The sequence below is a fragment of the Notechis scutatus genome, chromosome 16 (assembly GCF_049901735.1).
Source record: "Notechis scutatus isolate UNSWTSFEM ecotype Mainland chromosome 16, rNotScu1.2, whole genome shotgun sequence".
Classification (NCBI taxonomy): Eukaryota; Metazoa; Chordata; class Lepidosauria; order Squamata; family Elapidae; genus Notechis; species Notechis scutatus.
Genome location: NC_142024.1, coordinates 68,530 through 96,092, shown reverse-complemented (window position 1 = coordinate 96,092; position 27,563 = coordinate 68,530). Strand labels below are relative to the sequence as shown.

Genomic DNA, 27,563 nt, shown 5'->3' with positions numbered 1-27,563 from the left:
CTGGCGGGACACGCCCAAAGCAGCCATAAGCTCTAGACATTTTCTTCCAGGGTGCCCAGTGTGGGCACATTGCAGCTGGTATTTACCGCCACTCAGCCGAACCACCAGGCCCTTCCATAATTACCTGGCGAGTCTGCGAGTCAGCACATTATCCGGTGCCAGGGGAGGAGAGGCAGGGCTGGCACTGAGGGCTGGCACAAGGCCGGCCGGCTGGGGAAATGGAGGAGGAGGCTGGAGGGCCCTGGGCATCTCCAGCAGGAGGGCAAAATGGGTGGCACACCACCCCTTTCCCGGGTGGGGGGGAGGGGGAGGCTCCTGTTTGGGTCCCCTCCATTGAGCGCAGGCACCTCAAGGGGAGCAGGTTCAGGGGGGGCCTGGTTCAAGCAGCCGCCCTCTCAGAGGGTGGGAGGGAAACCTGACCGGAGGCTTCCTGCTTTTCTTTTCTTCCCTTTTCCTTTTTGCTGCTCTCCATTTGTTTCTACCCATCCTCCAGAGTTGTTGTTACGCAGTCGGACAGGCTCACAAATGTGATAAATAAGCAGCTTGAAACAACTTTGCAATCTGTTCAGAGAACTCAGACTTTGGGAGTAAGCTAAAACTAAAAGCAGATGGCCTCAGGATTCCTTTCCTTGGGCTTTTTTTACCCTGAAACAGGATTTAGCAGGCAGGAGTGTGTGCGCAGGCCCACACAAAGGAAACCCCCAGAATTGGACCTTCAAAGCATGGGACACCTTCCAAGGGGGCTCTGCCAAGTAGGAAGGAAGGAAGGAAGGAAGGAGGGAGGGAGGGAGGAGGAAGGAAGGCTTTCCCTGACATAGATTTCTAATATGCTGAATAATAAGAAGTTCAATTTCCTTTTAAAAGTTTAAGATGCTTGCCCTTCCTATCAGTGCTTCACAAAAATCAAGGAAATCACGATGGAAAAAGGGCTGTGAAATCCCACGCCTCATAAAAAAAGATTTCATTTGGCCTTGACTAGGAGGAAAGAATGAGAAATTTGATATATAGGCGTTAACTCCCTTTCTGACACCAGTGAACCAGTCCTATTTTCCCTCCCTCCCCACTTTGCCTGGTCTCTCTTCAGACACCCAGAGGTCCAAACGGGCAGTTTCTTTTTAACAAGGGAAAGGTGCCCTTCCGTGGGGGCTTTCTCAACCTCAGAAACTACACTCCCGTGGAGACCCCAACTCCAAGCACCCCCCAGGCAACTGGTCCATTTTCCCAAACGGACCGTTTGCAGGGAGCGACTGAGACACCCCGGCTCCCAGGGGATGGCCGTCCTTGCAACAGGAAAAGGAACTCCGCCTGCTCCCACGTGTGGGGCTGAGCACCTGTGTGTGTGTGTGTGTGTGTGTGTGTGTGTGTGTGTGAAATGGGTTCCTACCAGGCCAGCCAACCTGTGTGTGTGTATGGGGGGTGGGCTCTTTCAAGAGACAGACCAGGCTGGCATCCCATCACCAGGCACAAGGTTTACAGAAGGCACAAGAGTGGCACACACTCAGCAAGAGAGCTCGCTTGGCACCCCCGAGAAAGGCACCAATGAGAAACCCCAGGCATCTACTTGGCCCCTTCAAAGTGTCGCCCCAAAAGGGCTGATCCGCCTTCACTTTAGAAGCTGTTTGTTAACTTTCAGATTGTACTGTGCCTTTGTCCAGGATCAGCGTGCACCCATTTGGGGCTAAGGCCCCACATCCACAGCAGTAGCCGAGCTGGTCCAGGGGGCAGGGACGCCAAAGATCTCTCTCGCACCTGCTTTCACTCTGGGCGGGGCACAGAGGGAGCCTCTGGAAGTGGCCTTGGAAAAGCCAAGGATGGGTGAGTCCCCTGCTTCCCCCTCAGTCACCACCACCACCACCAGACGGACCTCTCAGGCCTCTGGAACCGCCGGCCGGAGCCCCAGGGCAGCTGCAACAGGAAGCCCTCCGTGGCTGCCGTGGGCCAGCCACGTCCTGAGGCACAAGCGGGGCCAGCTTGGTTCCCTGCTTTTGGCCACGGATCAAGGACATCCACGTCCTCCTTGCAAGTTTCCATGACCCGCGGGACACCTCCGAGGGTCCCAGGAGCTTGAGCCTGGCTGCCCCTCAGGGTGCCCTGGCCAACCCTCCGTGCTCCTGACCTCTGTGGCCACCCCAGCAGGAGACTTGGTTCCTGGGCAAGAGGTGGCTGGAAGGAGGGGCTTCCCTGATCTCACAGCCAAACCTCCGGACAGTTCAACCCTTGGACCGAACAAGCCAAGGGAGGCAGGCAGGAATCTCACCGCCTGTGCCCCCCCCACCCCCGCAAAGCCTACCCCAACCCACCTTGGGGAGTCGCTTCCCATTCTGCTGTTCACAGCCTGAAGAAAATGGGTTTGCCCCCCACCCCACCCGAAAAGGAACACCCGCCCCATAATTATTCTTCAGGATGAGAAGCCCCCTCCGCAGGTGGAGGATGCTTACGAGAAAAAGAGGAGAGGAGATTCAGGGCACCCCAAAGGGAGCATGTCAAATTTAGTAACTGATTAAAGCTCAATACAAAACATGTCTTTTTTCTACCCTCCCCCTCCATTTCTTTTTCAAAATCATGTTGGTGATTTTACTTCAGCCTCCTCACAAGAAGTAAATCTCTGGGTGGTATCTTTTCCGTGGCCCCTTCCCTTTCAGTGGGGTGCCTCCTCCGGAGACACAAACACCTCCTCTGCTGAGAGAGCCCCCCCCCGGCTTAATTACAGGCTGGCATGCCAGGTTTCTATTGCACTTCCAAAAAGAGAAGGCATTCAAAGAGGAAGAGTTTTAGATCAGAACAGAAAATGCTCTTGGCTTTCCTACGTTTTGACACACAGATGTGCTCTTTCCTGGAAAACAGGACTCTGCAGGGTGGATTTTTGAGATAACCACATCAGCATTAAAAAACAAATGCAGGCTGGCCTCTAAATTAAACCAATGGCAGCGAAAACAAGCTGGAATCAAGGCCCTTCGTGGGAGAACAGCTCAGTCCTGTATTAATGCACTGCCCCTGCCCCCAAAAATGTCTCGAAAGCAGATAGGCCACAGATCCCATCGTCCCCCAGCGAGCTGCTCTCTGACCCGATTCCCATTGGGGCAAAGAAGGAATTTGCAGGATCAACAACTGCGAGGCTCCCGGCCCTGACAGACGCCACACAAGGCTGACTTCCCCTGCTGAACTTCCCCTTCCCATATTTGCAACGGCTTCCAATTTAATCATAGCCTGCAAATTTAATTAACAGGCTGTGTTTACCCCTTCAAAGTATCTTGTTAGCGAAGTCGCTGCATCAGAGTGCCAAACTCTCTCAGAAACACAAGATGTCAATGCCGAGATGTCCCCCGCCCCCAAAAAAAAGCCACTCGTGGCAACATTATTTCTCCCGGTCCAGCTACCATAAGGCAGCCACAATCTGGGTACCCTAGGAAGAGTGGCAATAAAATAGGAACGGCAATACAGACCTCCTAGCTGCACTGACAGCGATACAATAACGAACACCAATAGTGTGAAAACAACATTGGGTCAACTAGAATTAATTTCCTAATTCTTTTAATTCGCCCTTTGGTTTTTCTATAGCGGGAAAGAGGGGCTGAGGGATTTCTCTGGGTAGCTGAAAGCCCCCTAACCTGGCCAGGAACAAAGCCAGATGAAAGAAAAACACCAATAGATAAAAATTCCCCTCCTCCTCCTCCTCCTCCTCCCCTCCCCCACTAAATATGAGGATGGGCCTCTGGTTGTGGAAGAGCAACCTAGATCCCCACCTTACAGAGGAGAACCCTGTGTGAACGGTCCGGGCCTAGTGCAAGCTTTGGCCACGTGAATGCAGTCGCTGCAACCCGGAAAGGAAAGTTAAGGGCTCTGCAGGGTCCACAACCTTTGAAATGGCCAAGCTGTACAACTTGAACTCTTGGCCCGAAAGTTTGAAACGCATCCTAGCAGACCAGGGTTATACACCTGGGGCCTGTGACAAGGGCAGGCTCTCTGCTCTTTAAAGCAGCCACATCTTTCCTGAGGCCTGGCTCCTGCCACTCCGGAGCCCCCTCCAGATCATCACAGCCTTCGCTGCCCAGGAAGAAAGGAAGTCAGAGCAGCAAAGACCCAAATGCTACTGCCCACTCGAGTGGTGCTGCATCAGGGCGGGGGTGGACTGAGGGCAGCCACTTGGGGCTGACGCAGGTGCACTCCCAGGCCAGGAGTGCTCAAGGGCTCAGCTGGGCCACTGGAGACCACCCACAATTGGCCTGGAAAGAGCCTCTGCGGCTCCCAGAGACCCCAACCATTGGCGCCCGCTGCGGTTCAATGCCCAGCTTGGCCCAGCTTTTAGGACACACAGCAATTCCCTAGACCCAAATTCTATGGGGGGAAAATCTTTCCTTGCACCCAGAGGGTGCTTCCCTACAGGGGCTGGCAGAGGCCCCGGGGCCCAAGTCAAAGTCACTCCTCACAAACCTATCACCCGCTTGGCACAGGACCTGAAGGCAGGCTGCCTTGGGGGGCTTGACGTGCCAGCTGCAACCAGGGAAGACTCAGCTGCAGCTCAGGGCAGCCCCTGCTACGGAAGGAGTATCCCTGGGCCCCAGGAAGGGGGAGGGGGCCAGGATACCCCTGCCCCCTGCCAGCCACCAGCCCTTTCTCCCTCCTTCCCCGCAAAGCAGGAACCTCCCTTCCCAGGCAGGAGGCTTCCTCTGTGCAACGGAGGCCAGAATGGAGGAAGAGCCCCCGAGCAGTCACAGGGCAGCTTCCATTCGGATATCCCGGGGAAGGGAAGGGAGGAATTCCGGGCAGGTGGTGGTGTGCCAGGACTGGCAGGATATTCTTGGCCAGCTGATCATTCCCGAAAGCCAAACCACCACCACCACCACCCAAAAAAACAAAAAAACAAAAAACCCTGCCCTTCTCTCTGGATAGAGGTTGGCAGAGCCACTTCTGTCTTCCTTACACTGAATGGAAACATGCAAGAAAGAAGCTGTTGGAAGAGCAGGATAACGGAGCCCATCCTACCTCGCAGGACTGGAAGAGTGGGCTTCCGGGCCTCCTCCTGATCAGTCCTGGGCCCCAAACTTCAGAGCAGGACCTGAAGAGCCGCCAATTGGCAACTAAGGCTTGACAACCTGTGGGCCTTTGCGTGTGACTCCCGAGGACCCTGGACTTGAACCCCTTTCCCGGCTCTCTTTTCCCTTGAAAAAAGCAGTGGGAAAGGGTGAAGCCCTCCGCCCGTTGGGCAGGCAACTAAGAAAAGACAAAATGAAGCAAAGAGCGCATAGGTACTAAAATGCTACCACCTTTTCTGCAAACAAGGGGGAGGGGGCTACCTGGGTTGCTGTGGTGGAAAAGCCCCCTCCAGCCACCCTTGGAACAGGAAGAGCGCTTCTGGCAAAGGCAGGTCCGAGACCCCTGCAGAGGGCTGGGTCTGCAAAGACCATGGCCTTCCACGGCCTGCTGAATCTCTCCTCCCCCCCAACTCTGCCCCACAGGCTCAGTGGAGGGACTGGAGCCCCTGAAGGCCAGGGCTGGCCTGCCCCACCACCCCACTGCAGTTTTCTGGGTGCTGGTGGGCCCTGACACACGAAGCAGACTTCAGGATGGTGGGGGGGGCCCGGTCCCTCCCAAACCCCCTTTGGCGGTGAGGGAGTCTCCACCAGCAGAGAGCCCTTTCTTCTTCTCCGGAGGCTGCTCCTGGTTGGGGGGAGGGGAATCCCCATCTTGTGCCAGGGGGCTCAGCCTCTTCTTCCCCCTCCCCTTAGCTCCACAACCATTTCCTTGGCTGGCTTGCAGTGGGTGCCACTCGCTCTCCCACACACGTTTCTTAGAAGGCTGCTGCTGCTGCCTGCTAACCAAACGCTTCCCCGAGAAGCCCCAGCCAGACGCCTTCATGGCTCCATCTGCCAAGTCCTCCTCCCCCCCGCTGCCCCCCCGCAAATCCCAGGAAGAGGCGATTTCCTAAGCAGATTCAGACTTGTTACTAGAAAGGTAAACAGCGGAGGGGCAGCCCGATCCTTGGATTCGGTTGCAAGCAAGATCGCCACACAATTCAGCGGGCAGGACCTCCCGATTCCTGGGCGGAGAGGGGTGGGCCCTTCACCTCCCAACCGCTTCCCCAGCGGCTCCTCTGGACGTTGCTCATTTACACCCCGCGGGCATTTGGAGCGGGGGTGGAGAGCAAGTAGCCAGATGCTGCCGGTGCTTCCACCGAGAGCCTCGCGCCCCATGACGTCATCGCTCCAACCCTTCTCTGCACAATTCCCGCCCCCCAGGGTCTCCTGCCTCTCCCTCCGAAGAGCCCCCCAGCCCCCGCCTTGAAGGCCGCTCGCTCCGATGCAGCCCCCGGGCGCCCTGCCGGCACACCCGAGTTCCAGGAGCGGCCCCGGCGGTGTCTCTCCCCACCAGCCCGGAGGAGCCAGCGCGCCCCCGCCACCGAGTCTCTCGGCCCACGGCCAGGTTAGCGAGGAAGAGCCGCAAGAGGCAGCGCTTCTCCGGCTCCGCCCGGGAGACAGGCCGAGCAGCGATCCCGCGGCCGGCCGGAAGGGCGCCGGGCCGAGCAGCCCGCGAGCGGAGCCCCCGGCCGGATTGCAGGTCTGCCCGGGAGCGGCTGGTCCCGCACAGCCCCAGAGCGCCTCTCGAGAGCGCGGCGCAGGGATGGGAGGCCGCGCGCGCGGAGCAGCCCCCGTGCCCGCCCGTCCTCCTCCCCGCGTCCCCGAGCCCTCCGGAGGGCCGGCCGCCGCTTACCTTGCAGGCTGGGCTGCGCGGGGTCCGGGCCGCCTCCGCCCGCGGCCATCTCGGCGGCGCCTGGGGGCCCGTCGGCGCTGAGCTCGGCCAGTCTGCGGCTGGCGGCGCCCAGCTCGGCTCGCAGGGCGCTCACCTCCTGCCCGGCCGCCTGGAGCGCTCCGTCGATGCGCAGCGCCAGCTGCTGGTTCCCCTCCATCATGCCGGCGATCTTGGCCTGCGGGGGACAAGGCGGCAGGCTCAGCCGCTGCAGCCGCCGCCGCATGGCGCGCCCGGCCCCGCCGTCTCCGCCCGCCGCTCCTGGGGCCGCGACGTCCGCCCGCCCGGCGGCTGGGGTTGCACCGGAGGCCGGCGGCGCGGCTGGCAGAAGGGCGGCCGGGGCGGGAGCGCGGCGGCGGCGGGAGAGGGAACGCGGCGGGAGGGGAGGAGCCGCCAGCCGGCCGCCCGCTCCGCCTTCGGCTCCTCCCCGCCCGCCGCGGCCCCTCCTCCGGCCTGGCCAGGGCAGCGGCCGCCACTCCCCGCCCCGCGGCTCGACCACACCGGCCAGGCGCGGAGCGGGCGCCGGAGGAGCCGCGCGGTTGGCCGCTTCGGACTCGGAGCTCCTCCGCCTCTCCGAAACGGCGAAGGGAAGCAGCCGCGGCCATTCCCGGCGATGGCGCAGCAGAGACCCCGCGCTCCCCCACCACCGCTGCCCGTAGCGAAGCCCCTGCGGACTGCCGGCGCGCGGCTGGGAGGTCTCCTCGCCGGTGGCAGCCCCGTGAATTTCCGGGGTGCCTGTTCGGGTGGGGAACTCCCTGAGCACATCGCACCGGTACCCGATGCGCAGACGAGCTTCGGTTGGCTGAGACGGCCCCTCACGTTGAGCCCCAAAGCCTCGCTTGCGAGGCCGGCACTTCACACAACACGCTAAACCAAGTCCTCCTCCGTCTCCCAAAGCCCCTGAACAGAAGTTAGAAACCAGGGCTGTTGGGTTCACACAGCACAAGGGTTGCTGGGTCTTGAAATTAAGACCTAGGAGACAACTGTGCAGGGGTCTCTGGCTGCAGAGGCAGGACAGGGGTCCTCTACATATGACCACAGGTGGGAGTAGAATTTCCACTGCTAAGCAAGGTGGTGCTTAAGTGAGCCATGCCCGATTTTAGGACAGTTGTGAAGTGAATGGCGCTCTCATGAAGTGACTCCCGTTTCTCCCACTGACTTTGCTGGAAGCTGGCTGGGAAGGGGATCACTTGACCCGGAATCTGCAACCATCAGCTGCCCACCCAGACCCCCCCTCCCCTTGGAGCAGAATCCATTCAAAATGGGAATCGGGATAGGTTGCCCCAAGCCCCCAGGTTGCACGGAGGGCAGATTAGGCAAGAGAGAAATGGAGCAACAACACTCGGACAAGGACTTCACTGCCATACAAATGGAAACAAGCCACAAACCACAATTGCTCATCTATTGAGGCTGGTTTCAGACCAAGTAACAGCAAAATACAACATTCAAAGATTGCAATCAGTTGCAGTTGACTGAATTACCGTTTCTGAATGCAGCACAAAGTGGGCAAAAGGTAAGTTAAGGAATGCTACAACACTGTAACCCCTCCCCCTTCGGCCTGGTCACACCTGAAGTGCCCGCTCTGGCTCAGCACGAGAGGCACCTCGGTCACTCGACTGACCCACGGCCAGGCTGTGTGATCAAAGTCTGCCCTTGAATTCCAACCATCTTAATCCCAATGTAATTAATCATAACAATTCATACCGTAAACGCTTGGCATCTGTAGTAGCCAGCTGGCATAGGGCAAGTCCACATTTGGCAGCAGGTTCCCTGCCCCGGGCTCAGAGGCCGGCAGAGAGACCCACCTGGAAGGAGCTCCGCCTCAAGGCGCAGCTGCCGCAAAGAATCCTTCCGGAGGTTGGAAATGCCCCCTTCCCGCTGCGTCGTCACCTGCCTTTTCTGAGACTCCAGCCAGGCCCACCCAGAGTCTGCATAAACCACAACCAGCTCAGTTCAACGCAGGACTAACAACGCTCGCAGCGCTTATGCCCAACAAAGCACTTCTCTGAGTCTGGGTTCACACTACTAGGCAACACTGAACTTCAGTCAGGAAAGTATTCACACAACACGCTGAACCGGTCACAAAAGACTACTGGCTGGGCTTGCTTTGTGCAAGTTACGAGCCCTTGCGCACATGCAGCCTTGCACCAGCACAAAAAGTTACGTCAGGAAAGTCTGTCCCTCTAATGTGCGGTGCCCTGTGGCAGCTGATGGAGGCGGCCCACATCACACAGTGGCCCTACAACAGCGGCCCCCAACCTTTTGTGCACCAGGGACCGGTTCCATAGAGAGGCTTTTCTGCGGACCAGAGGGGGCCTGGTTCCATGTGCTGCCTGCATTCAGTGGGTGGGGCGTCACTTGTTTGCATGCCCCAGTTTCTGGCACGCTGTGGCCTGGTGCCACGGGCCGGGGGCTGGGGACCCTGCACTACAAGGAGGACACTCCCTGGCTCCATTTTCTCTCGATCTTCCAGCATGTTGGGCGCCGTGAGTCCTACCACCCTTTGCTCCCTGGCTGGGGGTCCCTACCCCCCACCCACCCCGCATGCATGCAAGCCCCACAAGGGTGCCTCAAACAGCAGCGCTTAATGGGATACAAGAGTGAAAATTATCGAATGCACAGGGGAGTAATCACGCTAACTGGCTAATTCCATTTTAATTAAGCTTACATTGAGATTAAATGAAACTACATCAAGTGCAGGTTCCGTCCAGGCTCTCCCCATCGAAGGATGCCAGGGACAGGTGAGACTAGGTGGGTGTGACTGGCACGAGGCCAGATTGGCTTTTTCCCCAACCTGCGCGTTTTCCTCTCCGTGGGCAACATGCAGAAGATGCATTTAGATGTAGTTTATCAATCAATCAAATACTTAAAATGCCAAGGATAAATCAGGTGGATCGTCCTGGCAGGCAGTTGGCAATGGGCTGCCCTTCTTCCCACACCTTGCAAATATGGGCAGAGCAGCCACCCCGTGCACCTCTTAACCAGCTTCTGCTGAAGCCCCAGAGAGGCCAGCCCTGCCCTCCTCCCAAAGAGGGGGTCTGTGCCAGGCCCACCGTGCTCCGGAAAGCCTCCCGTCTGGGTCGGGGCCAATCTGGCACCCGATTCGCTCTGTGGTGCTGCTTGGCTTGCTTATGCTTGAAAGTTGTGGGGAACGGGCTCTTTGGTAGAGGGGGAGTGCTCCACCCACCCCAGCCAGAGGAGGAGGCCCACACTCAGCACAGTCCAGCCCACAACGCGCCCCCCCCCCCACCGCCTCTCTCAGCTGGGGCTGCCCTCCGCCAAGGTGGCACAGCCAGACTGAAGCATTTGGCTATGCCAGGGTTGGTTTGGGGTGCCCTTGCCTTCTGCTGCTTTCTTGCCAGCATCCCATCTCATGGCCAAGACTGGCGGGAGCCAGTGACCAGCCCCCCAAGCTCTACCTGGATAACCTGCAGGCCTCATTCAGGTTGTCCTCTGGGGGCCGATGGAGCCCCGGGTGCACCAGGGTGTTCGTCAGCCCGTCCTCTCCTGCCCATGGTGCTCGCCTCCTCCCTCCCTGGCAACTCAGAGCTTCCCCCTCTTCCTGCTGAGCGGGGGCTGAAGAGATACCTGCAGTTACCCTGACAACGGCCCTCTTCCCATCTCCGGAGGAGTGCTGGCGATGGGGGACTTTCCCTCCCCCCTGCAGGAGCGAGCCCAGTCCTGCCACCCCGAGGGAGCCTTTCTGGGCGAGGGGAGGGGGCTCCTGCCGCTCCCTTCAAGAGGCACAAAGCTGTTTCTTTTAGGAGTCCTGGGAGTTGGGCCCTGGGCGGCAGGGGGGCTTTCGCATCCCACTCTGCCTCAGTGTAGCCGGCTGCACTTCCAGAGGGGACCACTCCTCCCCACCCCTTGGCCGTCTCCTCACTACATCAAGGCCAGAGCGCCCCCCACCCCACACACACACATCCAAGTCTTTTTCCTGAAAGCCTCGCAAAGCAAATTCTCCTTCCTTGACTCGGATGGGGGGGAGGCTCCCTGGCTCCTTTGCCTTTGTGTCGGCACTGCAGCTCCGCTCTGAGCCAAGGGCCCGGCCAGCGCCTCTCCTCCTCTGAGCAGAGTTAATGGATTCTCCCCCTTCTGGGACCCAAGGAGCCTCCCCTGCCCCCTCCCCTCCAGCTGCCCTGCCAAAGCGAACAGAGCTCAGGTCGGGGGATTCTTTTATGCCTTCTAGATCTTGGCTGGGGATCCAATGGCAGCCGCACATGGCACCAATGGCTGAGGCGGCTTCTGCTCCCAGGCAGCTCTGAGGGAGGAAACCGACACGTTTGCTGGAGGGAGGGGAAGGCGTGTTTGTAAACCCTGGTTATGGCTTAGCTTGTTTGGTCTCCTGCCACAGAGCCACAGCCAACAAGCCGTGTGTGGTGTCCAGTGGCACCTGCAGCTGACCTTCTGCATGGGCTGTAGCTCCTCGCACCCCACCCCCGCTCAGGCCAGCTTGGAAGCTGCTCTGCACGCGCGCACACACACACACATACACGAGACACAGAGACACACCAAAAGGCCTAACAGCCTCCCCGGATTCTGCAGCAGAGCGAGCAAAGCGCCCCTCCCCCAACCGTCCTCTGCTCTCTGGCGTTTCCATAGAAATAAATGTTTGTTTCCATCTGCTTCTGCCCAAGCTGGCTCCCCTTTGCCAAACAGCTGTCGGCTACCACCCCAGCAGCCCCCCGGCAGCCTGCAGAGGGGCCCACAGCCTGGCCCCGGAAGGGCCCGATGCCGGTTACCACCGGCCTGAGGCGCAGCCCAGGGTACAGGGGCGTGTGGGCATTCGGCTTGACAGCAGGAGGCATCGGGGCCATTTCCTGGGCTCGGACCCCGGGGAGGGGAAGGGTTTGGGTTGTCCCCAGGGAGGACCTCTCTTGCATTATTTATCAAGAGAGTGAAGCTGGAAAAAGAGGCCCTCAAGCCTGCTTTCGAATTGCCTGACAGCTGCCCAGGGCCCTCGCTTGGGCCCCGCCTGGCTCTTCCTTCGCAAACCACATTCCTCTCCTTTCACGTTGGGCCCCCTTTCCTGAAGGAAGCGCAGAGTCATCAGGAGGGCTCTCCCTCCCTCCCTCCCTCCCTCCCCTCTCCCTGAAGAAATTTGGGCTGCAGCCCATGGTTCTCCCATGAAAACATTGCGGCCCTCCAAGCAGGGCTGCCACAGGAAGCGCCGTGCCCCCCCGTGTTGCCCTCTGCCAATGACACACCCCGCTGGTCCCTTGTGGTGGGGCGAGCAGCGGGAGGGTATGTTTGCGGTGCCTCAGGGTAAAATTATGTGGCTTGTTTTGGGGAAGAAAACGGGCAATTTGGCTGTAACAATTTTCATTGCTGTCAATTATCAGCCAGCCCATAATAATACCACATGTTCATCTAGGACACACGTTTCACTCTGAGAATGAGGCTGCGGAGTTGTATCCTGCCTGCTGGCCCTCAAGGTGGGAAGCTAAGGCCTCAGTGGCTGCCGGTGAGAGCTGAGAGGCAGGTCTGCAAGGGGAGATTTTGGGAGGCTCTGCGCCACCCTCCCCCCCCCCGGGACCCCCCAGGCCTCAATCACCTTCCGGAGGAGGAGTCGCAGCGGAACAAGCAGGGGCCGGGTCAGTGAGTCGAAGGGGGGCAGCACAGAAATTTAACTGATCCGGCTGCCTGAGATCGGGGGGGGGGGGGCTGGGAGGAGGCCCACCCGCTGCTCTACCCTGCAGAATGCCGTGGGGCGGGGGGTGTTGGCCAGCAGCAGCTTTCCAGGGAGGAGGGCAGCAGTGCCCCCCTCCTCAACACCCCAGGGGCTGCCGAGGGGCTCTATGCTGCATTGTGGGAGGCCTCTGAAACAAGAAGGGGTCCCCAGTGTCACTCATGGCATCAATCGCCATTCATGCCATGCACATGACAGGGGCTGGTTTCATCTACTCTGCTCGAATCTGGAGCACCCGAGGTTGGAGCCCTTTGGACATAACCTCCCGGCGTGGATGGCCGAGCAATTCAGAAGCCATCCCAGATCACCTAACCGTGGCCTGAAACTCTGTCCCATCCTCTCTGTCTTCGTCCTGCAAACCAGGCAGGGTTGGGGTGGGGAGGGCTGTGCAAGCCTTCACTGTGTTGTTTTCTGCACAGTCTTTCACCAATAGGGAGATGGATCCATGCAATGCAGGGGGCGGGGAAGCGGAACTGTGAACCGATACGGCAAGTTTTTGTTTTTCTCACAGCACAAAGGTGGTCTAAGATTGTCAGGGGAGGAAAATGCTGCACAAGAACGGAAGAACCACAAATGTTGCAAAAACAGCCGCGGTGGACTCAGTGGCCTTTAGCATGTGTGCTCATTAAACATGAATTTGGGAAAACTGGAAGTCGGGAAGGAGCCAAAGGCCTGAAACAGAACCGTGCCTAATGCAGGAGCAGCAGAGGTGCTCCGATGGGGAGGTTTCCATAATGTAGACAAACAGATCATCTCCCCAACCCCTGAAGTCCACTTTTTCTCCCTTCAATTCTACTGACAGGCAAAAAACCTGCTAAGAGTAGGAAGGAGCTCAGGTGGCTCCCCTCTGCCCTCCCTGCTTGTACCGGCACCTTTAATAATTAAAAGTCTCAAAAACAGAGAACAAAACCACTTTCGTTCTGGTCCCCAGCAACAGAAAAGAAGCAAAAACTCAGAAATCACAGAGAACTGAATGTAAACCACGATGCAAATAAACCACACCATCACAGGTTTTGCAGCCTGCTTGGTTATATGCTTGGTTATAATAAAACCCTTTTAATCAATTTATTTATTTGTGGGATTAAATAGGGACTTATTTATTGGGATTAAAACAAGCCCTTAAACCCCATGATAATTTAGACCGTGTGGTTTGCAAGTATTTGTACGTCTCTGATGCTGTTTGTACCAAGACATTATCACTAATATATTGGCTGAATAAAGCCCCCACGCATCCCTGCCCTTCTCTTCTGCCCGAGATGCCCCGTTTTGACTCTGCAATCCTGGCTTGGGTGAACCTGAGGGCTGAGAGGGCTTCGCGGAAGACCCCATTTGGATTCAGGCAATAGAATGAGACCGTTCATGAGCCCCCGAGCACCAAATGGAGGGAGGCTCATCCACCCAGGTTCAAGGCAGAGCACCCCTTGATTCGGGAAGGACCAGGCCTTGACACTCTCTCACACACAGAGATGTCCCAGGCTGGGAACCAGGAAAGCAAGACCCAAATCCCGGCTGCACTGAGCGGCAGAGCTGAAACAGAGCCCCGGCCTGCACCTGCAGCCTCCTTTCGGGGGCGCACCGAGCTCTTTCCCATTTGCAACCTCATCCAGCCCAGAAGGTCTGTGGCGAAGGACAGAAAAGACCGGGCCAGGAAGGAGATTTTAAGAGCTACACACACATTTATCCAATGACTTCCCCGAGGTGTTTTTTGCTTCGCTTCGCTTAAATAATTTTCATTGCTATTGTCTGGACAGCCAGCGAGAGGACCAAAGACAGGGCACACTAGGGGAAAAAGGAAGAGGAGGGAGGAGGGAGAATAAAGGACTCTGCAAAGAGGAGGGCCTTCTGTGAGAAGGAACAGATTTGGTGCCAGTTCAATATTCATCCCAAGACCTTCCAAATACCCTGGCCCACTTCTAATTCATGTGATGGGGAAGGTGGCCAGGGGTGCTTGGATTGCACCAGGACTCCCCAGCAGAAAGGAGGCAGTGAAGAGACCCCATCAGTACCTCCCCTCAAGTTTTTGTCCATCTCCGTTGTTGGGTAAGCAAAATGTGCACTTCTCGCTTTATGGCAGACGTAACAGCTGGAGCTTGCTAGCTCAGTATAACTGGCCAGCCCTGATCCTTTGCAGTCGAGAAGAAAGTGGCCTCTTTAGGCGAGAAGGCTCTGCGGCGGAGTCAAGGGCCACCCTTGGAGTCTTTTTGTTGTGTCTTTTGGAGTTTGAAATTCTCGAAGGGCAGGATGTCCAGGTGGCAGAAGTGCGTCCCGGTTGTGTACGAGAGGCACTCCAATCTCTTGCCCAAACAGTAGCAGCACATGGGTTGCAGGAACAATTCAAAACAGCGGGAACCAAGAGGAGTTGCAGGAACTGGGTATTTCTAATCTAATGAAATGAAGAACGGGGGGGGGGGGAGACACATGATAGCAGCCTTCCAATATTTGAGGGTCTTCTACAAAGATGAGAGGGTCAAGGTATTTTCCAAAGCAGCAAAAGGCAAGACGAGAAACAATGGTTGGAAACTAACCAAGGAGAGAAGCAACCTAGAACTAAGGAGGAATTTCCTAGCCATGACAGCAATTAACCAATGGAACAGTTGGCCTTCAGAAGTTGTGGGTGCCCCATCACTGGAGGTTTTGAGATTGGACAATCATTGGTCCAGGATGGTATATAGGCTCTCCTGCTTGACCAGAGGGGTTGATAGAGTATTGGAAGACCTCCAAGGTCCCTTCCAACTCTGGTTATTCTAGGTTTTTGTAGGAAAATTGGGGGAAACTTCTTCAGCATTCATCCTGAAGCATCCTCATCCTCATGGTTTGCTGCAGTCACCCAGATGTTCAGAGTGGATTTGGCATTTTTGTCTGCCTGGTATCCAAGGACCTGGGATAGGTGGATATGTAGCAGATATCATTGCAGGATGATGATGATGATGATGACGATGATGAAATCTTTGGTGAGATTCACAACCTTTGGGGCAGGTTGGTAGCTCAACAGCTCGAGTCCTAACCAAGGACCTAGGAACTGTTCAGGTAGCATTGGAGGATATAAGCTGTTCCAAGTAGGGTGGCTTTTTGTAAAATCAGGGTATTCAAGTCTGATTAATTCAGGATTTCCAAATAGTGAGGCAGCCCTTTAGGTATCGCTCCAAGGACTCCAATTACAATTGGGATAACACACAATTTCTTTTTCCAAAAGAAACTTCAATTTGTTAGTCCCGATAATATTTCATGGCTTTTCCTATACTCTTTGGCAGGGCCAGGCTGCTGGCACAACCCCAATTGATGGCTTATTCAGCAGCAAGAAACCCTTGGCAGAAGTGAGGAGAAGGGTAGATTCTGAAAGCTACGACTCCCACTTTCAAATCAGAGAATAGTTTTTACACCAACTCCCAAGAATGTGGCTTCGTTTTTCTAGAAACAGTGCAGAGAAGTTGGCTGGCCAATGTGGAGAGGCTGCCTCACAAACTGCAGAAGACAAAGAAATATTTGTCTCCCAGCAATCTCGAATGACATCCAATAAATAATCAGGCCGGGAGGGATGTTGGGGAGCGAGAAGAGCCCTGTGAAAATAATTGAAGAGCTTCAAGAGTAATCAATGTTAGAAAAGGGGCAGGAGAGACCCATAAACCCACCAGATAAAAGCTCTCTGTTTGGAGGCTAGCGAAGGTAGGAGGAGGGAGAAAAACTCAAAAGACAAACTCAAGGCAGAGATAAGCAGGAAGATTTAATTATGAGAGAGAGAGAGCAGCCAGAGAATAACTCCCAGAGGGAAAACGGCCCTCAAAGCGTTGCTCTAAAGGAGCCATTTCAGCTGCCCCATCATTGCAACTCCGAGGTGGGCCTTCGGCTGGGTCACACTGCACTTCACCTTTGCTTAACAGGCTGGGTGGCAGAGTTACAGTGACGGTACCCTATTGCACAGGGTGAGTCATCATCATAATTATAACCAATTGTTATGGCTCCACCTGAGAGCCCCAAGCTGCTCATGGCTCCCACAGGGTTAGTTGGCAGCCCTACGATGTGCAGGAGCCTCTTACTAAACAATCACCTTGAAGGCAACGCAGGGGTGGTTGTGTCTCTGGTTCCATATTTGTGTATATGTGAGAGAGAGAGAGAGAGAGAGAGAGAGAGCACGCACCTTAGTAAAAACATTGCACAACTGAGTCAGTTGCTGTCCTTTCACACGTGCGCCTTCTGCCCCCCCGGCCTGTTCCTGCCAAGGCTGCTTGCTCTGAAGTAAGCCAAACTGCAGCAACACCTTCCATGCTGTCAAATGGCCATCTAGAGCAATGTGGCGAGTTAAGTAACAGCAGCCACCGTCCTATTGAAATGTTGACATTAATCCCAGGATGGGCAAAACGCTCGGCTCCTCATCAGCTGCTGCCCTTGTTGGCTGGCCCCCGGGGCCAATGAGGCTCAGAAGCGGCACCAAAGAAATGTGAAAGTGCCAAAGAAGAAGAACAGAAGGCAGGCCCTCCTGGCGCAGAAGACGCCTCTTGAGGAAGCTCCTTCCAAAGCCCAAAGGCAGAGACCTGCTCAGGCCTTGGAGGGGTGTGTGTGTGTGTGTGTGTGTGAAGGAGAGGCGGCTCTGAGGGGCAGAGCAGATGAGGGACCACCAACCTCCGAGATTCCCCTGCTGGGTCCAGGACCACGGAGAGCAGAGGCCAATGCCCAGGGGATCTCTCAGAGCTGTTCTTGGCCTCTGACAGAGGAATCGGGAGATCTACCCTTGGGGGAAGACAACATGAGATCCACTGCTTGGAGGTCCTCGCTACAGGCCTCTGCTTTGGGTGGCCTCCGCCCTTGACCCTTATAAGGAAGGTTTCAAAGCATTCGCTGCTGTACCAAGAAACAGCTGGATATCTGCTTTCTTCAAGGGGCCATAATTCCCCGCACAGAATAAACAACCAGTCTCCTTCGCCTCTCTTCAGCCTCCATGCCCGTTTTCAGAGGCCCAACCTCTGCTAAACATTTATCTCCATTTTTTTTTACTGCTCTGTCATCTGAGAAATACAGCCTGAAGAGGATGAATTTGCATTTCAAATCATTGTTTGTGGTTTTGACAATGCAGGATAGATTCCCCCCGTTTTCCATCTCTGGGCTTTTGAACCACTCATCATCATCATCATTCACATTATGGTGTACAAGTAAAATTTTAAGATCCGTCCTTGCCCAGAAAATGCCTCCTTTGCCTACGACCATGGAAAGCAGAGAAAAGGAAAATAAATGACACACACACACACACACACACACACACACACACACGGGTGGGCAGGGGAGGTAAGGTGAGATGGGAAATGCGGCTGGCCCAGGGATAACAAGCCCGACCTCCCCTCCCCTCCCCTCCCCTCCCCTGGGCAGAGAAGAGAAGGCCCCTTTCTGGGAAGCCCAACCACGGCAGGGCTGTGGGAAAGGCCTCCTGCCCTCTCTTGAGCTCACGGAAGCCACCGGCTGTTTCTCAAGGTAAGGAGGGGCTGTGGTTCCTCAGGCAGGTGGGCTCTCGCTCTGAGAGCCACGTAAAGCCACAATCGCTTGTGGATTCAGTAAGAGCAAAGCCTCCTGCCGTCAGACCCAGCAGCCCCAGTGATGGCCCCAGTTTGAGTTCTCCAGAAACTCGGGCAGATATTCGCAAGGAATGGAGAAGGAGCGAGACGCCCAAAGGCTTCGTCCATGAGGCTGGATCCAGCGGAGGCCTGCAGACCCGCTGGATCCCTCACCTGGTAGTAGTGTGGCTGCCCATCAGCTTACTCTTAACCTTTGGGTCAAAAAAAAGAAAGGTGCCACCTCTGGCCCAGAAAATCAGAGCTCCTGCTTACCAGATACCTGGCTGTCCCAAAGGTGCTTTTTCAGGTGCTCCCTGCCTCTTGACTGGGCGAGGAAGCAGAACTGGAGGGCACTGAGGCCTCTCCTGCTTACATGCTGTGGATGCCTCTTCTCTCTCTGGAAATGTTCCCCATCCCAGGCGCTACGAGTATTTTCCAAAGAGCGGGAAAAACAGCCACAATGGTGCCGCTCTGCTTGGCAGGAAGGTGGCCAGGTGTTGGACGAAGATCTGGGTTAAACCTCCCTCCACCTGTAGGAACTCTTGGGGAGTTACTTACTCTCCTTGGGGTACCCTAGTGCTGAGGCTGTCCTGGGAGTGAAATTGTGGGGTAGTGGGGAGGAGATTTCCCTGGCAGAGAGAACTGGAGTTCAAACTGGGTCTATTTGGGGATGCAATTTTTTTGTCAAACCAATCCCAGTTATGCAAATATATCTTCCTAATGTATAGCATAACGCACTCATGTACATGGCTTTTATAAATACTTGCACTGCTATGCAAAAAAAATTTTAACACACATATACACACACAAATACACACACTGTACACACATTGTGCACATATAATTTTCAGAATGCTAGACTAGCTGAAGCTGGGTCTTTTAATCTCTGGGGATTTCATTGACATTTCAGCTTTTGTTACAATTTCTTTTCCATTAAACTGAATGATTAAAAACACAAAAATATGTTTTGATACAATATTAACCTAAAAATCTTACATAAATCTACCCAGGAACCAGCCATGCTCTCAAGGCATCAAGTCCCAGATTCCCCTCCAGGGCAGTCGCAGAAAGAGCCATTGCACAGAAATGCCATTCAGTTCCATGCACCTCACAGAAGCTGTGGGGAAACGCAGCCTGACCGGCCTTCACTGCAAGCAGCTCCCCACAAAATTCACAGGTAAATCACCCCCTTTGGTGCTGCAATTTTCTTTGCTTCCTTTATTAAAAAGAAACAAAACAGTCATAAAGTTTCACTGAAACTAAACACATCACTATCCGTATTGACTCTTTTCTATCTGAAAAAATAGTTTATATTCTCTTTTTTAAAAAAAAAATAAGGTGGCAAATGTCTCTGACAAATTAATCAAGGTAATCGCTTTCCAAACACTGTCATTTATTCTAGTGGCCTTAATTAGATCTTGATGGCCAGCTGTGAAAATTAGGGCTTGTAATTCACAAGTTGTGGCAAGGCGCTGATGTTTATTAACCTCATGGCTTCAAACTCAGAACATTTAACGTTTTCAAGCATCTTCAGAAAAAAATTGTCTATTATAACAAATTTCCAGATTATATCTTCTGCATTCCATATTAAAAATATTCAGGCATAGGGCAAGTCGAGCCAAGCCAAAAGGATGACCCCTATGCAGGTGGGCCCCACCTCGAAAAGGTCCCCAAATCCCAGAAGACAAATCTGGAAACAACTCAGCTAGCACAGAGGGACACGTGTGTGTGTGTGTGTGTGTGTGTGTGTGTGTGTGTGTGTATGTGTGTGTGTGTTTCTGTTTCTTTCAGCTGAGGAAGAATGGAGAACTCGGCCCAGCTCCCCTCCTGTCCTCAGGCTGCCAGGTACAACCTGGCCAGGAATATGAACACAAAATGAAGCTGCACTTGTCACAGGTGAGAACATGGCCCTTCCCTTCCCTTCTCTTCTGAAGCCAATGGTTAGAACTCACAAGACCCCATGTGTGTAGGCCAAGAAAATAGATTTCCCCCCCCTCCTCCTCCTCCTCCTTTCTAGAAACACACAGGCTAAACAGAGCTGAGCAAAACTGCAACCTGTGTCAAAAGTAATCGCAACGTTCAGAGGGTTTCCGTGGGTTCAACCTCGCGCGGCTTCCTGTCCACAGAAGGGCCTTCAATCTGGACTTGCTGCATCAAAAGCGGTAGAGAGAAGGCAGCTTGGATCCCATGAGCCTCCTCTCCCCCCTACCCCCAACGTGCCCCAGCTTAGGGCAGGCAACAGACGCCAGCAAGCATCTAGGCCAGGGCAGATTCACCTGGTCCCACCTGAGCATCTGCTAAACCCAAGAGAAGAACAGCTAGCTGCCTTTTGCAGATGAGCAGCTGGTTGGGGGGCTGAAAAGGTCCTGGAGCTCTGTGGAAACACCTGAATCGTGTGTGTCTGTGTGGGGGCGTTTCTGCAGAGCTAGTGATCAACACCCACCCCAAATGGAACCCAACTCCTCTCAGGCTGAAGGTGATAAGCAGAATTGCAGCTCAAAGAGAAATAAGGCAAGCAGGACACTCGCTGGCCTTGCCATTTATAAGAATTCCTGGCTGCAAACCATAGATTGGAGAACCTAAGTAGGTTTTTCCTGAAGGGTAGGCGTGGGGGAGGGGGTCTGGCCCTCCAAGGAAGCAGAGACAACAGAGGTGGGTCTCAATGCCTGGGTCTGTGGCAGAACTCACCCTGCTACGCCCATGTGTGTCTTTTGCAAGCAGGACTCATGGCTGGCCTCCCAAGGGGAGACCCCCTCTTGCCAGGAGCAGGGCCTCAGCCTTGATGCCTTTCCCAACATTAACTTGCAGCAAGACAATCATCTGGAGAAGGTCTCTGTGTGTGTGTGTGCGTGCGTGTGTGTACACTGGCACCCTGAGCCACTCTACAAAGCTCAGCTCTGCCATGACTCAACCATTTCTGCCTCCCTCTTTGCACCCATTCCCACAGCAAAACTTGGCTGTGGGTGCTCGGATGGGGGGGGAGGAAACTAAACATCAGTGGGGAGGGAAGCTGGGGAGGACCCAGGGTGTCCTGGGATGGGTGGGGTCTTGGGGGAGGGTGCAATCACCTGTGGCCCCTCCTGAACTGGAGGTGCATGGCCATCAGGAGAGGGCCACCTGCTCCCATCGGGTCAGATTTCTATCCCTGGAGGCTTTTTAAATAAGAGACCAAGAAATCCTGCCCCCCCCGCAGCTCCTCCCACAGCCTCCCAATGTGGAATGCAATTCTGACTGATGCCAGTCCACCAGCAGTCATCCTCCAGTTTCCCCAGGTACAGCATCTTTTTTAGACATTTCATCTCCTGATGCATCGTCCTATAAAAAATGTACAAATGCACCCACATCTGCCCAGTGCTCCCTCTTCACGCCCCTAACAGCCACCAAGGCTTTTGTGGGCACCTCTCAAACGTAAGGACTGTTGACCAACGAAGGACAGAGTGGAAGCTTGCCAGTTGCTAGCCTAAGCAACCCGGTCCAGGGAACAGAGAGCAGCCAGATATGCTTTTAAAATGGAAGCCTTTGCTAAAGGTGGCCCAGGAGAGCCGGTCAAGCAAGGCCCAGCCGATCCTGTCCTGGACCACTTACAGAAGACACCCACGGAGGGCAGAGGCAGGAGAGGCAACAGAACATCTGGACTCCCCATGGTTTAGCATGTTGCGAGAAGTGAGCCGATTGTGGCTTATTCGGAGAGACCTGGACTTAGCAGGTGAGTGGAGCCTCTTAGGAGACCCGCGGGCTCGTCCTGAGCAGGGAGGGGGCTTACCTGGGCGTCCATCAGGAGCTGGGTCATGAGGGACATGGACCTCCTCAGGGTGCTGCTCCCGCCGGGCAGGAAGGCCTGGGGCTGGTCCTCCTCTTCGTCCAGCGCTTTGGCCTTGTGGACAATGAAGTCGGAGATCTGGTCGTTCAACGTGCGCAGCGACTGCACGGCTGAGGAGAAGCAGGGCAGGAAAGAGTGGGGGTCACCTCCAGGCTGCGGCAGCTGGGGGGCGGCGGCGGCCACCTTCCACCAGGCAGCCGGAGACTCGGGAGTAAAGGCAGCAGAGCCATCCTTAGCTCCCCACCCCCACCCAAGCCCCGGCGGCGGCGGGAACGGGGCAGAAGGGAGGAGGGAGCAACAAAGTGGCTGTGTCTGGGCGGCGACGCCTCGCCCTCTTTTTCTCCACACTGAACCTCGCTTGAAAAAGGTAACCGGGAGGCCAGCCCGCCCCGCCCCGTCGAAGGTGCCTTCCTAAGCCCTTCCGAAGGACCGGGGGCGGCGGTCAGGGAAAGGGCTTGTCCAAGGCCCTCCCGGACGAGCTCCCCTCAGACGCCCTCGCCAAGAAGGCCGCGCCCCGGCCTCTCCGACGGCATCCCAGAAAGCCTCCGGAGGGGAGGGCGGTGTCGGGGCTCACCGGCTGCCTGGAGCCCGAAGGACCGAGCGCCGCCAGGCCAGGCGCGGCTCCCGGAGGTGGCTTCCCGCGCACGCCCCTCCCGCTCCCGCCTGGCCGGGCAAGCCCCGCCGATTGTGCTTGACTTTGGCCCTAAGGACGGGAGTCGGTCTCTTCCCCGGCTGCCCTCAGGCGTGCGACGCTGACCTGCGAGCCAACCGGCGGCTCCTCTGCCTTTTCCCGCCCGCTGACCACGCCGGATCTGTCCCGGGAACAGGAAGGGGGTCTAGCCGCACAGCCGCCGCAAAGCCTCGCCGAAGTCGCAGAGAATCGCCGGATTCTCCCGCCGAAGCCGGCCGAAGCTCGTGGCTTTCGGGGCTCTCCGTGGGGCGCCTGGTGAGCTTTGGCAATCTCGACCCGGTTGAGGCCATTTTCATTTTCATTTTTACCACAGAAAAGGGGACACACACTCCGACACACACACACACCCCGGGCGTTGGGCAAGCGATCCTGAGGGAAGGAAGGCGGGAAGCCCGGCGGGCGTCCCGCCTGCTAGGCCACCGACTGGCTCTGGCGGGGCCCTCGAGGGAGGCGGGGATGTGGCGCCACAAAGCTGCTCCTAAGCAAGGATTTCCGATTCAGGCTTTCTGGCCTCATCTGGAGGGGATGCCTTCCCAGGCCTGGGGGTGGACCTGCTGGGGCCCCAAGGGAAACAAGAGAGCCCGCCATAAAGCCCTTTAGCCAAAGAAGGAAGGCTGGCCTTTCTCTTCTTGGACAAACCCCCAGAATGGGCGCTGGCTTCGAAAGCAAAGGCTGGGCCCCGTTCCCCATCCCTGGCTGGTGGTGGGCTGGAAGGGAAGGAGCCTTGTGGGCCCAGAGGCAAGATTGAGATCCTGCAGGGGCTGGTCCAGACGCCCCAGCAAGAGACAAAGCCCCTGTCTCCCCCCTGCAGGAGAATGCAGGATTCTCCTCATCCCAGGCACTGCACCGGGCACCCTCTCCAAGGCTGACCCCCAAGGGAAGGGGGCAGGAGGTTGCAAGTACGTTTAAGATGTTCATTTGGTTCCAGGGATCAGAAGCTGCTGCCCCACAGAGGGTCCCCCATGCCACAGATTCCCCAGGAAACGAGAGATTAACTGCCCATGAGGGTTGGAAGGAGGGTCTTCTCCTCTGCAACAGCCAAGAGTGTAGAACTCTGTGTGTGGGGGAGAGGGGAGAAGAGAGAGAGAGAAGGCTTAATAGTCCTATCCAAGGGAAAGAGCACAGAAGGTAGGTGACATTTTCAGATATCGGCTTTAATCCTTCATATCCTTGAAAGTCCTACCAGTGGAGAACTTTCCTCCTGAAAAGAGGAAGAATAATAGCACTTTGTGAAGAATTTTGCCATGTCGCCTGAAAAAGATGCACAACTTTCCTGAAACTTGGCCCTCTGGAGTAAAGGGCCGACTTTAACAGTTGTCTTGTTGTAGCCTGAGCATCCTGCAGAGAGGAAGTGCATTCCTGGCCACCACCTAATTCAGAAAAGAAAAAAAAATCCACCTGGCAGGTGGACAGGTTGTTCCTCCAAACCAGAAGCACTTTTCCTCTTTAAAGTAAGAAGTGACGGGGGGGGGGGCTTCTTCCAAACAGCCTCTGTCTCCCTCTCCTGGTGCTCCCTGGCTCTCATGTGCCCCACTGGAAAAAGCCACCTTCCAGACCTTATCCATATCCGGGAGATAATCGTTGCGGAAGAGCTGTGCGTCACTCAAGCGGCACTTCAACTCCAGAGTTCATCCCCGTCAGTCAGTTCTTGAAGGGGGCATCCAGAGTCTCTTGGAAAAGTTGTTTGACCAGTGGCAAGCCTCTGCTTTTCCTTCAAGGATGCACAAAGGCCTTTCCCTCTGATCTTGGCTGGTTCTTCTGACTGCAAGCACATCCAATCCTATTTTTCTACATGCTAAATATATCCTACCCAAAGCTCCCTACGGGATTGCAAAGCAGGATGCCTTGATCTTTATAGGCAAAGGCAGGAGTGAAATAGTCTGGTGAGTTAAGCAGACACCAGCTCTCCTGGGCCTGTTCAGTGCCTGTGAACCAGAGCCTGCCTTGGCCTTGTGAAGCCTTCTGCCGACATCTTCCTTGGGCACCTTTGTCTGTCACAGGAACAGGAAGGAAGGCAAAGGACTTCCCTAACAGCTTGTATTAGCAAAAGAAACTCTCATTCCTCTAGGAATCTATGCTGGTTAAAAACGATTTCATTGTCAGCAGGGATTCCTGTTTGGATGATGCTGGAGAAAAACACAGGAAAGACTCTTTGCTCCCGGCCACCCTGCAGAGCCCTTCTGGGCCCATTCTGCAGGGGAGCCATCAGTCCGTGGGCCGCAGTGGGGCAAAGACGAGGAGGAGCCTCTTCATGGTAAGAGCAGCCGGGCCAGGAAGGAGGGAGGGAGCCCACCTTTAACGGTCCTTCAAGAAGACTGGAGGGAGGGCTCTCTTCCTGGGTTCCCCCTGAAAGGCCCGTTGGATCTAATACAGATCAACAGATTTGGAAGGGACCTTGTAGGTCATCTAGTCCAACCCCCTGCCCAAGCAGGAGACCCTACACCATTTCTGACATGGCAGTCCAATCTCTTCTTGAAAGCCTCCAGTGATGAAGCTCCACAACTTCCAAAGGCAGTTTTCTTACACACACACACACACACACACACACCAGCTTAGACCAGTAACACCCCAGCATCTGCTGGGTCGCCCAGGAAACTATGTTATCACTCCAGGAGCAACTAGAAGGTGAGCAAGGCGGGACTTGAACCAACAATGTGAAGGCCCAGATCCTCTGATCTGCTGGACTTCAGTTCCCATCAGCCTACATGTCCAGCAGTATGGGATCGGGGATCCGCAACGTCCTTCCCACCTAGAAGGACAGAAGCCAGAAATCTCCTGGCAGGTTCAGGGCCCTCGGTTCGTAGCAAGGACAGAGAAGGAGCGGGAACAACAGCTACAACAGTTACCACAACAGCCGGGGCCACCACTCCTTTTGGCTCAGATCCACAGTCCTGAATAATGCAGCCCATCTTCCTTAAACAAAGCCAACTTCCATTTCTGAGTAGTTGCATGGGTAAAGCTGCAGTTCTTACATCCAATGGCAAAATCAATGGCAATGATTTTGAACATGCCTCAGTGTGAAATCCTGCACGACAAGGCAGACGCACTAGAGTATCTGTTCATATCGTCCCTGTGTTCATGGAGAATGTTTTGATTGGCACCCACCTCTGCATCTTATCACCTAAACGGCCGCTGAACCAGCATTTCCTCCCTCTGCATCACTGGCTGTCAAACCTGGGACATATATAATGCTCCTCTTGGGTAGCTCAAGCATTTTCCAGGGGTTTGCAGCAGGAGAAGCCTGTCATCCCACCCCCATCCCCCACTCCTCTTACCTGCCTCCAGAAGTTGACACTTATGGCCAAACACCTGCGAGAAGGTGACCAGACTGGTGGTGTCCACAGATGAGGCCTCCATGGCTTTAGCAGGTCTCCCAGTTTAGTTGTGCGGACTCTCCGGAGGGTCTTCAACCGTCCTCCCGCTTCCTCTCTGGTGAAGCAAACAGGCAGGAAATCAACGGGGGGCGGGGTGCAATCCCACCTCCAACCTGTCACGGCCAAACTCCCTCCTCCCCCCCCTTCTTCCTCTTCAGCTCCCAGAGACGTGTCTTCCTTGACCCCGGGGTCAATTTCAGAAGCTCCTGGATGACTCAGCCAAGCTCCTCCTTTTCCTTCCTGGGAAAATTTGGCGATTCCCCCAGGAGATCAACTCTCTCGTGGAACACTTCTCCCCTCCTCGACTTTGGCAAATCTTCCAGAGCCAGAGCAAACCAACCCCCCACCCCACAGCGTCCTGCTCGGTCTGGCTGCCAGGAGCGGTTTTAGGAATCCTTGCTGGAACCAAATGATGCTCAGGGTGATGGTGGTGGGTGGCACTTTGGGATGGAGCCTGATACAAGGGTGGAGGGGTGGGAAAGCTCCTCCTCCTCTCCCCCCGCTGCTTACATGATGCATCTTTCTGGTCCTCTCGGTCCCTCTTCCAAGCCCTGCGGCTGAGCCCCTCGCCCGGCATCCTCCTCCGGCAGTCGGCTGGCCTCCCTCCCTGGGCTGAAAGTGGGGAGGGGAGGAGCCAGTGAGCATCGCTGTTGACGTCACCCTCCTGCAGTCTCTCCTCCCAGGCCGGTCATGCAAAATACCCTCCTGAAAGGAGGGGAGGGGAGGGGAAGTGGTCCCCGACCCCCAAGACCCCCATCCTGCCCTGTAGCCGGGTTCCTCCCGATGCAGAGGCCTGTCTCCGCCCTCCTGCCTCTGCCGGCCTTCCTTCACCAGCCCCCCTTAAACCGGAGGAGAGCACTTAGGGCTAATTAGCTGGTTTGTGTGTGGGGGTCTAGGAGCTTGGCATCTCGGAGTCCAAAGAAAAGGCAGTCTTGGTAGAGAGTCCGGGCGGACCCTCAGCTGCTGACCTGGAAGGTTGGGACGAGACAAAAGGTTGCGGGCACATCCGTTTGCAAAGCCAAGCCCGGAATCGTTGGCCAAAGGAGTTCAGCCCATCAGGCTCAGCTTTTGCAGGGGGGCAGAGGTCCAAATCCAAGCAGAGAAGGGCTGTCCGGTCTCTGCCCTTGGGGAACGTCATCCTCGGAAGCCCCCGCCTGGAGTCTGTGCCCCCAAGATCCCCCCATCCCAACACCTGAGACAAGGGACGTCGCACTTCGGTAGTCTTTAGGCCTTTGTGACACCCCTGCAGGGTGCCCTTCATTCTTCCCCTCCCGGGTCCTTCCCTCTCCTTGCCAGAGCCGGCCTCTCCTGAGTGTTGCCTGTTTTTTGGGGAAGGGGAGATCCCAGCAGAGCCAGGAGAAATGGATCGAGAACTACAAGTGACTTGGAAGCCACAGTTCTCCCGATACAAGCCTGGACTTGCAGGCATCCAGATGTTTTTCTGCAAGCTCCAGATCCTCCTGCAGATCAAGTCCGCCTGTCCCACACGTTCCCCTTGGGATCAGCGCAAGGCCATGTTCACTGGGAGGCTTCCCAATTCAGCTCTGCTGCCTCCAAGGCCAAACCAGCCCAGGAGGGAGGCAGGCAGGCAGGCAGGCAGGCTCTACCCCGCCCCCTTCTGCCCGGGAAGCATCTTGCACTGAGGTGGTGGTGGGTGCTCAGATCCCTCAAGAGGAAGAGCCTCGGCTGGCTGGCTGGCTGGCAT

The 27,563-nt window shown here is 55.8% G+C and overlaps 1 protein-coding gene across 3 annotated transcripts in view; it reads right to left on the bottom strand.

The window, feature by feature from the left end:
• Positions 1 to 26,454, bottom strand: part of KAZN (kazrin, periplakin interacting protein) — a 51,325-nt gene extending 24,871 nt beyond the window's left edge. For 2 of the 3 annotated variants that reach the window (XM_087944508.1, XM_087944509.1), the window contains exons 1-4: positions 26,369 to 26,454; positions 25,760 to 25,913; positions 21,737 to 21,903; positions 6,709 to 6,922 (exon numbers count right to left, since the gene is read on the bottom strand). In XM_087944508.1, coding sequence (XP_087800634.1) covers positions 6,709 to 6,922; positions 21,737 to 21,903; positions 25,760 to 25,841 — 463 coding nt within the window. In that variant the 5' untranslated portion in view covers positions 25,842 to 25,913; positions 26,369 to 26,454. The remainder of the gene's footprint in view (positions 1 to 6,708; positions 6,923 to 21,736; positions 21,904 to 25,759; positions 25,914 to 26,368) is intronic. The other variant, XM_087944510.1, reaches the window with a different exon arrangement.
• Positions 26,455 to 27,563: the final 1,109 nt, after the last annotated feature.